The following is a 12253-nucleotide window of genomic DNA, read 5'->3' on the forward strand; positions in this document are numbered from 1 at the left end:
CCATGATACAAGAGCAGAACTGAGTGGTTCGAGAGATGCTATGATCCTCAAAGTCTAAAATAATTACTCTCTAGCTTTTTAGAGAAAAATAAGGCAGATACTTGCTGTAAAGGAAAATATTAAGTATTCAACTCCTTGCAATGGGTTGTGGGTTCAATCCTGGAAATTTGAGTAGAAGAGCAGCATAGTGAGAGCCACATGTTAGGAACTTAAAGTTAATATGTTTAACTGTTAAAATTTCATGTCATGCATGATTGAAACTGAATTAGTAACATGGCAGTAAGAGTACTTAAGTGATATTTATTAAAGCATGCATAAAATGAATAACAGCTTTTTTCATTTATCTGACATAGCTAAATATCAACATTTTACACAATGACTTTTAACATGGATGAATATTAAATATTTGCACCAAATACCCTTTCTTATTTTGAAGCAATTCTTTATCTTGACAAAGTTTTAAATCTGTAATCAAACATGAGTCAAGTTAGCTATCTTTCTTCAGTTTTCTTGTGTTTGCTGCTTATTTCCCTTTTCTAGTCCTTGAATAGAGCTCCTAGCAACCGTTTTTTCTCTTCCCATAAGAGTAAAAGGCCAATTACTCTCCCATTTGGTGATGTCTTTGTGTTGACTATCCTTAGAGTATAATAGCTTCATTCTTACATGAAAGTAGACTAAAATGAATTTACGTGAATAAAATTTCAACTAACTGCTGTGCATTATTTTACACAGAATTGCTTTAGAAATTTTTGACACTTCATTAGAGGATTGGCCAAAAGAACTTACTGGAATCATAATAAAACATTGCAGGCTAAAATGATCTTCCATTTATTGTGATTTTTTATGGATATATGCACCTTATTAGGTTAGCAGAGCTAGTTTGCTTTATAGAAACTCCATTGTGATCACCATTAAAGTAAAATAAGTGGCCAGTGCAAAAAGGATGAGAGATGGGAAGGCTTTGACCTGGACCGAATGCCCAGAATTTCTACTAGGACCTCATTGGCTAGAACATGTGCAGCATGTAAAGATGGCTTCCAAGTACAGGTAGCCTTTGAAATAACAGATGAGCTCTACTGTCTCCTCCACATTGTTGCAAACATCACGGCTGTCTTTAGTAAGATGTCAGCTGGCAAGCTGGTTGCTGACTCCTTCCTCACTATTTGGTGGGTCACTGCTGGCCACTTTTGTTCTGTGCTCTCATCCCCTGCTACTTCACACCAACTTTGTATAAATATTTCTTTTAAATTTCCCATAGGAAAGCTAAGTCCATAGAGCTAAGAGTCTCTGAAGGGCATTGTAAGTGGAAAAATAAAAGCCAATTTCAAGAACCCACACGTTGTATGGTTCTACTTACATAATATTATTGAAACAACAAAACTATAGAGATGTAGAACAAATTAATGATTGCCAGTGATTAAAAATGGTAGCAGAAATAGGGACAAGTGAGATTATAAAGGAGCAGCATGAAGGAAACCTTTGTGGTGATGAAATATTTCTGTATTTTGACAGAGGTGGTAGCTACCTAAATCTATACACATGATAAATGACACAGAACTATATCCACACATTGTACTAATGTTGCTTTGCTAGTTTTGATACTGTATTATAGTTCTATAAGATGTATCTGAACTCAAGACATCATGGTACTATCTTTGCAAGTTTATGTGAGTTGTTTCAAAGTAAGTATTGAAAAATGCACATTCCATTGTTCACTACTTTACCCTGTGGACTACCTTGGAAACTGACACTACAAATATCCACAGAGATATATTTATACTTGAGGAGATTTTTTTTTGTTTGTACAGTAAGGCAAAGTAATATTTTACTTATTTTTGTGTCTTTTTATATTTTACATATGATGTTGTATCCTAGAATGGGGATATTTGACTACTGCTAATAATCAAATGATATTTGAGTATTCTTCCTTTTTTTTTTACAGAACTGATCTCATGGGTGTGTGTTGTGGTGAATTAAAATAGAGTTAGAAGGAATGCACACATTTTTTATTATTAATCTGCTGTTAATTAACCATCTGTGTGACATGTTGCAAGTTGCTCAACCTCTAGCAAAATTAGTTTTTTATTTAAAAAAATTCAACTATAAAGCTGGATAATAATGTCCTTTTATAAATCCCAAGTTTGTCTTAAGGATTTTATCAAATAGTATGGATGAGTGCTATGGAAATGTCAAGCATTATATAAATATGAGGTAGGGTCATTCAACCAATTTCTTAACATGATGCTAATTAGCTTTGATGTCTTAAGTATAATTAAATGTTATTTCTAATAATTATTTAGTAGTATAATATGATAACATATCACAACACTGAGAAATGCAAATTCATTCCTCTTCATGTGCTCAAAATAATTATTCAGGTACTAATATCCTGAAATTAGAAGTTGAGTTATTTTATGGTACAAATTAACCAGTTTGCAAGGCAGAAATAGAGACACAGATGTAGAGAACAAACATATGGACACCAAGTGGGGAAAGCGGGGAGGGTTGAGGGGGAATGAACTGGGAGATTGGGATACCAAATTGTACACGCTAAACATATGCAATTTATTGTATGTTAACTGTATCTCAGTAAAAATTCTAAAAAAAAGCAGTTGAGTTATTTTAATTTAATAATGCAAATGGTGTGGTCAGTCAACACTTTATACTGCTTTTGTGCCTTTATATTTTAGAATTTGGCACACAGTTCAAACTTCAAATCAAATCAACAGCATATCTTGTGAGTTTTTGTTTTGTTTTTTTCTTTTGATTTGTATTCTCTTGCTAAGTAATTAATTCTTTGTAGCTTAATGTTTCTTGATGCTCCTGTTCACATAATAATGAATGAGTTTTGCACAAAGATTTTTTAATGAACCTGTTGTATACTTGTTGGCCTTGGGTTATACAGTGATTGTTTGACAAGGTTTGTGAACCTGAAGTACAAATATATTTGTTTGTTTCTTTGTTTTCTTTAATTTCAGTAGGTAATTTCTGGAGACCAGGTGAGCCATTTTCAGCAGGAAGTTAAGTGTTTCCCCATTCAGCCCTGCCCAGCGAGTGTGAACTGTCCAAAGACCTATTCATTACCCAACAAAGAGTAAAATAGTAAATTTTGCTTTTGAAATCCAGGACTGAAAAGATGTGGCAAGAGATGGCAGGCCAGTACTGTGGGTATTTTTATTGCCAGTGGGAGGTGCCTAATGTCAACCTGCCAAGCAGAAACCGATAAACACCTCTCAGCTCTGCAATGAAACAGGTGTTGATTCCCATCTCACGAAAGTTGCAGCGGAGCTCCCAGACTTGGGCCTTAACATCATTTGTTCTTTCCGCACGATTTTAGGGTGGGGACCAGAGGAAGGCAGGTGACTTTCCTAGGGCACAGACTTGAAGGAGGTGCTCACTCTTGCATTGCATCCAGCACCAGGTACACATGCCCTCAACCCTGCTTAGACAGATGTTGTATAAACAAGAGATCATGGCCACAAAACCAGTCTCAATATATCTGAAGGAATTAAAATCATATGATACATGCTCTCCAATTGTAACAGAATTAAATGAGAAATTTACAGAAACATTTTGAGAAATCTTCAAATGTTTGGAAATTAAATAAATTTATAAAATAACCCCGAGTAAAGAAAAGAGTTACAATTGAACACACACACACACACACACACACACACACACACACAGAGAACATATCAAAATTTATGAAAAGTAGTTAATGTTTACAGGGAAGTTTGTCATTCTAAATTACTACATTAAAAAAGAAAAAGATCTTAAATCCCTATTCTAAGCTTCTACCTTAAATAACTGGAAAATGAAGAGCAAGTGAACCAACACAAAAAAGAAAAGGAATGGAAAATTAGGGCAAAATAATTAAAACTGATAAGAAAAATTGATGAGACAAAACATTGGCTTTTTTTTAGCTCTTTATTGGAATATAATTACTTTACACTGTTGTGCCAGTTTTTTTTTCTGTACACCAAAGTGAATCAGCTATATTTATACATATATTCCCATATTCCCTCCCTTCAGTGACTCCCTCCATCCTCTCTATCCTGGCCCTCTAAGGCATCACCCATCATCCAGTTGATATCCCTATGTTATGTGGCAACTTCCCACTAGCCATCTGTTTTACACTTGGTAGTGTATATATATCAATGCTACTCTCTCACTTCATCCCAGTTTCTCCTTTGCCCCCCCACCCACCCCATGTCCTCAAGGCCATTCTCTACATTTCCATCTTTATTCTTGTCCTGTCACTGGGTTCATCAGAACCATGTTTTTTTTTTTTTTTTTTTTTTTTAGATTCCATATATACGTTAGCATACAGTATTTGTTTTTCTCTTTGGCATACTTCACTCTGTATGACAGATGCTAGGTCCGTCCACCTCACTACAAATAACTCAGTTTCATTCCTTCTTATGGCTGAGTAATATGCCATTGTGTATATGTGCCACATCTTCCTTATCCATTCATCTGTTGATGGGCATGTAGGTTGCTTCCATGTCCTGGCTATTGTAAATAGTGCTGCAATGAACATTGTGGTTCACATTTCCTTTTGGATTATAGTTTTCTCTGGGGATAGGACAGTAGTGGGATTACTGGGTCATATGGTAGTTCCATTTTTAGTTTTTTAAGAAACCTCCATACTGTTTTCCATAGTGGCTATACCAGCTTACATTCCCACCAACAGTGCAGGAGGGTTCTCTTTTTTCTGCACCCTCTACAGCATTTATTGTTTCTAGATTTTTTGGTGATGGCCATTCTGACCTGTGTGAGGTGACACCTCATTGTGGCTTTGACTTGCATTTCTCTAATGATTAGTGATGTTGAGCATCTTTTCATGTGTTTGTTGGCCATCTGCATGTCTTCTTTGGAGAAATGTCTATTTAGGTCTTCCATTCATTTGTGGATTGGGTTATTTGATTTTTTTGGTATTAAGTTGCATGAGCTGCTTGTATATTTTGGGGATTAATCCTTTGTCCATTGCTTCATTGGCAAATATTTTCTCCCATTCTGAGGGTTGTCTTCTTGTCTTGTTTATGGTTTCTTTCACTATGCAAAAGATTTAAAGTTTCATTAAAAACTTTGGTTTTTCAGAAAAAGAAAACTGACATATCTTTAGCAGGACTGACCAAGAAATAAACAAGGGAAGACACAAATTAACAAAACCAGAATTAAACCGGGGACATAAATAATGTTCATTCAAAATTAAAGGGATTATAAGGAAGTACTATGGGCACAATTATGCCAAGAAATTAGACTTATTTAAATGAAATGGACAAAATTCTGGAGAGATACAATTTACTAAAATTGTCTCAAGAAGAAATAGAAAGTTAATACAGACTTGCCAAATACTTGATCATAATCCTTGCAAAATGTTCAAAAGATAGAAGAAAAGGGGAGACTTTTGAACACACCTTATGAGGCCCATATTACCCTCATACTAAAACCAGGCAAAAGCACAGTAAGAAAATCACTTATGAATATACATTGAAAATCCTCAACAAAATATGAGCAAAACAAATCAAGAAACATAAAAGACATGCTTTTGTACTCTGACAAAGTAGATTTTTTTTTCCAAGAAAGCAAGATTGGTTTAACATTTAAAAATAAATTAATGTAATGTACAGTATTACTAGAATGAAAGACAAAACCACATAAAACAAGTACAGAAACCATTTGACAAAATCCAACACACATTCATTATAAAAACTCTAAAACAGCTTAGAAAGAGAACAAAACTCTCTCAACATGATAAAGAAAAAAATCTATTATAATTGTCCAGTTAACATCACCCTAATGAAATGATACTGGCAGATTTTCCCCTAAGAATGAGAGCAAGACAGAGATATCTACTTTTACTATCTAGTCAGCATTGTACAGGATGTTCCAGACTTGGATAGGGAGAAAAAAGATGTAAAAACATACAGATTGAAAAGGAAGAAATACAGCTACCTTTATTAAGAGATGTCATAATCTCATATGTAGAAAATCCTAAGAAATGCAAAAAAGAACTACCAGACTTTTGACTAAGTTTATAAAGCTTTCAGAATACAAGATAAAATACAAAAGTTAACTGTATTTTGATATAGCAGCAATATTTCAAAAATAAAATTTAAAAAATTTCCTTTATTATAGTATCAAAAGATAAAATGCTTAGTTATAAATTTAATTAAATGAAAGACTTTAACACAACATTGGGAGAGAGATGTAAGATATCTAAATAAATGTAGAGATATTGCATTTCATTGATTGGGACTCCATATTTTTGAGATGGTAATTCTTCTCAATTTAACCTATTGATTCATTGAAATCCCTATCCATATCCCAGCAGGTTTTTCTGAGGAAATTGACTAGCTTATACAAAACTTTATATGAGACTGAAAATTTTTAAAAAGCAAGGAAAATTTTGATGACTGCCAAATTTCAAAACTTACTCTCAATCTACATTGATCCAGACAGTGTGTTGTCGCATATGCATAAGTATATAGGCTTATGAGAGAGCTGAGAGTCCAGAAATCAACTCAGGTTTATGATCACTTGATTTTCCACAATAGTGAAAAATTCAATTAAATGGAAAAAAGAACAGTCTTTTCAAAAAAATTTTGCTGGGACAATTATATATCAAAATGTAAAAATCATATATATATATGTGTATATATATAAATGTGTTATTCATATATATATGAAATAACATATCCTTATCTCACATCACACAAAAAACTAATTCAAATGAATCATAGATATACATTATGAGTTAAAATGATAAAAACATAATAAATCATCAGAGAAAAATCTTTATGCTATTGGTTAGACAATTTTTTAGATATTATAACAGAACCATGATATATAAAAGAAAAGTTACAAGTCAGACATAATAAAATGAAAGAAAAAATTGATAATTTAAACTTAATTAAATCAAAACTCTTCATATCCCAAAGTCACTAACTGAGAAAAGTCAAGGGAAGACAAGGAAAAAATATTTGCAAGTCACATGTCATAAGAGAATTGTATTCAGAATATGAAAAGAACACTCACTACTCAATAATAAGAAAATAAATAAAGCAATTTAAAAATAGTCTTTATATGAAGAGAAATTTCATGAAAGAAGACATGCAAATAACTAATAAACATATGAGAAGGTACTCAAAATCTTTTTCCTTATGAGAATGCAAATTGAATTGAGATAGTATTTCACACCCACTAGAATAGCTACAGTAAAGAAAATGGACAATATCAAATGTTGGCAAGAATGTGAGAAATAGGAGCTCTCACAGATTGCTGATGTGAATGAAAAATGGCACAGCTACTTTGCAAAACAGTTTGGCAGTTTCTTAAAATGTTACACCTTAATTTACAATACACTTCAGCAATTTCATTGCCAGGAATCTGCATAAGCACTACTAAAATATACACCCACCCAAATACTTGTGAGTGAATTCATTGCTCATAAAAGTTAGTTGCTAAGTTCTCATCAGGATTAAAAAAAAAAAAAAAGTTACTGTGTGTGGTGATGAATGTTAACTAGACTTATTGTGATGGTGATCTCACAATATATACATACGCTGAATCATTATGCTGTACACCTGAGACTGACCTGATGTGATGTGTCAATTATATCTCAATAAAAAAGTTAAACAGTAGAAACAACCAAAATGTTTCCCAACTTGTGAATGAATAAAAAACATATTACATATATATTTGAATTGCTCTTTGGTGATAAAGAGTAAAAGTAGTGATACAGGCATGAAAAATTCTCAAAAATTTTATTCTAAGCCAAAGAAGCCAATCACAAAAGACAGTACATTGTATCATCCATTTATATGGAATGCCCAGAAAAAGCAAATCTGTAGAAACAGAAAGATTAATGCTTGCCTGGGGCTAGAGTTGGGGACAAAGAGTGACTGCAAAAGAGCATTTTTTGGTAATGGAGACGTGCTAAAATGGGACAGTCCAATAGCTATAAACACTTGCAAATATTATTGAATTATACATTTGCAATGGGTGAACTCTATGATGTGTAAATTATACCATGATAAATGTGTTTAAGAAGATTTCATGAACTCTTCTAGAGAATTCTTCTATACCAAGTTTTGCTACATGTCTGTGTTCATATTTTCTTTCTATGTGTATGTGTGTGTGTGTCATCTTTTAAGGTCCATTCTGTGAGGAGTCAATGGAACATTGTGCTTCTCAGTCTTGTTGGAAAGGAGTAATTAGTCAAAATAGAAACTCAGCTTACATTTGGAAATGCCCAAGAGGATTTCTCAATCAAAACTCTGAAACCGACATCAGTGAGTGTTCACCAAAACCATGTCAGAATGGTACTGACTGCATCAGTATTCCAGAGGTAAGTTTGAATCTAACATACAAGGGAGTGGTTTTAAAATATATTTTACCATTACTAAACTGTTTGAAAAGTACAAATAATTAAACTTCTAATTAACATATTGTAATTTCCAAACTCGGCAACATCAGAGAATCTCCTTAACTTGCTTATTTTCATTTTTCCCATTTTGGATAGAAACCCCCAATCTCAAAAAACACTCTTCAACTTCATTTTTTGTTATTCTGACAGAATTCTCCTTTATGAACAATGTAATTTTGTGTACTTTTCATTTTTAGTTATTTTAAAAATATTTTCTATTTATTATTTTGTATTATTGTATGTTAACATTTTATTTAATATTTAAATAAATAAGACTAGGAAATAATTTAGTAGTTCCTACAAATAACTATCTTTCATTTTGGTGAGATTCATATTTGAATTCATATTCATACCTTACAGGTTTTCTCACTCACATGTCTGGTGGTTCCTGCTGGCTGTGGACCAGGCTCTCAGCTGGAACTCTCAGCTAGAATCCTAAATAGAGCCTCTCTGTGTGGCTTGGGCTTCCTCATAGCATGTTGGCTGGGTAACAAGCAGCCCCAGATAATGAGACACTGTATGGCATTTTTAACCCTTGCGTTGAAAGTCACAGAGCATCCTTTCCCCATAGTCACAGCTTGCTTACACTCAAAGGGAGAAATACAGCCCCAACTCTCAATCAGGGGAATGTTGAAATAAGGTGGAAGGAAGAGTGTGTGACACGGGAGCAGATGTCGGGACTTTTGGAAAATAGAATCTTCCACATTGTTGCACTGAGAATTTCTACTACATGATTATGAAAGAAATTTCCACCCCTCCCCTAGTAAGAATCCTTTCATTATCTTTGAGATAAACACAATTTTCTGTAAAAAATACTTTTTAATCTTTTCTAGGATATCATGTGCATGTGTTCAATGATATTCACAGGCATGCTTTGTAAGCAACTTCAAACACCACAGGAGTCTTTTCCTTGCAAGACTAATGCCACAAGTGTGAAATATGAGAAAGATTATCATTGCAGGTATAATTATCTAACTTCCTAATTTAAAACAAATATACATGAATTTTAAATCCTGGGGACAAAAATAAAACAGTGTTCTGTTTTAAGCTTAATTTTTTTCAATGCTTATAATATTTTATTTCCAGTTAAAGTAGAAAAACCTTAATGTGTTTTTTATGGGATGTTTAATCATTGTGATATTGGTTTTAAATAAATACTAAGCAATTCTTAATCATAATTTTGGCATACAGTTCTAAAACATCTATTTTATTTTACAATGAAGATTTTTAAGATAGCTGAATAGTATTTGAAGATCTAGAAGGAAGAGATAATGTAAGTACCCACATTATTAATTCTACTATACACATACAACATTGTTATTATATTTTGAAAGTATAGACCCATTATTTCTTCCTGCAATTCACAGACCTCAGCTGATAGTTTTCCTTTATGATTTTAGGTAAAGTTTTAGGAAACAGTGCTTTATTTAAATAAAGACTTGATTTGTAAATGATTTGTAAATGACAGAAGTGACCTAGTTATCTTGGCCTATCATTTTAGGCCATTTTAAATAGCTTTATGGATACTTTCCCACACCATTAAGTACAACTTGTACTCTTCTCACTGGCTTGAGTTTTGTCTGCTTAAAGTAAGTTCTGTTGGGCATTATTGAAGGACAGTAAACAGGCTTAAACATTTTAGAATATTCAGAAGGGCAGAAAATTAACAACTGGTACAGGAAAACCTTAAAAGCACACTGAAAAGATAGTTGCATGCACATCAGAGTTGCATGTTCCTCACAGATGTACAGTGGACAGTATTTTCATCAATTTCAAAGAATCTAAATGCAAAGTTGAAAAAACATGTTAAGCATTTAAAATTTGCCATCTTCAAAAGAGATTGGAGAGAAATCTCATCATTATATCAAGATCTTAGAAGAGTCAACCCATTAAGTCAAATTTGCATATGCATTTAATCTTATATTAACTTATCATAAATGGAACTATTATCCTTTTAACAATATTGACTTTTTAATTTATAATTTCTAGTTCTGAGCCATATAAGGCTAGCATATTTGTGAGTCTACTTAGAAAAAATAATCAACTTTTCAAAATATGGATTACATTACATAAATATAGGTAAAAATGCATGCAAATATGTTTATTTTTCATCAAGTATGATGCTTTTATTGGCATCTGGTTGTCTAGAAGATTTCTGTTGGTTTCTGGTTACCTAGAAGGCATTACTGTAATTTTATCATCAAAGGGAAAACTAGGTAACTAGAGGCATTGTGTTCCTCCCTCAGTTTATTGTTATATTATTGACTAATTTATTTAATTTTAAAATCATCCTGAATGTTTTGTAAAGCATGTTTTAGATAGGATGACTGTTACATAAAGTCAAGCTAGGTTTCCCTAAGATGGATGAAATATGTCAAGTAGGTAACTAGTTGTAACAAGTTTGAAGTAAACTTACTCATGAAATTAATATGAGCCACTATGTATGTTCTAATTGTTGAGATTGCCCACTTTCTTTAAAAATTTACATTCATCACAATATACATTGTGCTCTTCTTAAATCTACTTGATTGAAAACATTCTCACCTCCTTTGATTAAATTAGACTACTGATGAAAAGTGACAGGAGAGTAAAAATGAAAGTTCTTCAACAGAGCAGAAATAACACAGTCTAAATTAAGTGATGAGTGAAAACCCAAGCCTCAGAAATCAATAAGAATGTGGGGAACACAAAACATTTTCCAGCCCCCAGATCCTCACATTCCCAAACTCACCACTGATAGTTAAAAAAAAAAAAAAAAAGTTGTTAAGTCTGACTCAAATGAAGGAATGGTGATATAATCAATATAAACTAATAAAACATCAAGTTGAAACAATGAAAATATAGTCTTGAAAACTATTTTTCTTTTCTCAAAGGAGATTAAGAGAATCACTGAAAATAGTAAGAAAAATAAAAGCCCTTTGATTTAAATGCCTTTAGTTAGAAATATATCTGTGCATTATCTTAGAAGGTATGTTTTTCTGGAACAGTGATTCTCACACTAAGTGTACCAGACTTTAGCTGCATTAGAATCTCCAGAAGAGCTGTTTAAAACACAGAAGGTTGTTCCCTGCCCCTAGTGTTTCCAATTCAGTAAGTCTGGGGTGGAGATTACAAATGTGCATTTCCAAAAAATTCTCCAGAAATGCTGCGCTGAGCTCAAACAGCATCAATGCAGAAAATCCTCCTACACATTTTGCCCTAATTTATCCACACAACTCAACACAAGCTTTGACTCTTCCATTATGAATCTGAGAGGAAACGTGTGGGGCTGGGGAAGGTGTAAAATAAAGAGAGAACAGAAAGGTGGTGATGCTATCAGTTTCTCTACTTGAACATATCGACTAGGTCTAAATTCTTATGACTGGATGAGAGAGGAAAAACATTACCTTCTTGAGAAAGAGAGTGAAACACTAATTATAAGAATTTATCTGGCATCTACTGCATAAACAACATAGTGTTAGAAAGCAAGTGATTTCTGCACGTGCCTATGGTTTGGGAGAGGGTGGGACAAAGGTGGAATCAGGTGGAAAAAGAAAAGGGAGAATTGATGTCTTGGAGTCATTGGACAGAGAGAACACAACTTTGGTGATTCTCTGAATTTACTGAGGGATGTTTTGGTTTAGAGTGCTAATAATTTGAAAATAAAATGGACTTTATGAGCTACAGTAATTGCAGAAAGTGAAAGAAGTAATTTATAAGAATACTTGAAAAGTTTCTGTCCATACTAAAAATCTCTTCTACAGCAGTAGAAAAAAGAAAATTAAAACAGACAAGATATTCCTCCCTCAAGAGACTTACATTTGAGTAGGTATTGAGATGCTA

General features: G+C 33.0%; 1 protein-coding gene across 1 annotated transcript in view; it reads left to right on the forward strand.

Moving 5' to 3' along the window:
• EYS (eyes shut homolog) overlaps positions 1-12253 on the forward strand; it is a 1676468-nt gene that overhangs the window by 74561 nt on the left and 1589654 nt on the right. The window contains exons 3-4 of the mRNA XM_057737776.1: positions 8160-8353; positions 9265-9392. Of these exons, the coding sequence (XP_057593759.1) occupies positions 8160-8353; positions 9265-9392 (322 nt within the window). The remainder of the gene's footprint in view (positions 1-8159; positions 8354-9264; positions 9393-12253) is intronic.

This window comes from Hippopotamus amphibius, chromosome 6 (assembly GCF_030028045.1).
Source record: "Hippopotamus amphibius kiboko isolate mHipAmp2 chromosome 6, mHipAmp2.hap2, whole genome shotgun sequence".
Lineage (NCBI taxonomy): Eukaryota > Metazoa > Chordata > Mammalia > Artiodactyla > Hippopotamidae > Hippopotamus > Hippopotamus amphibius.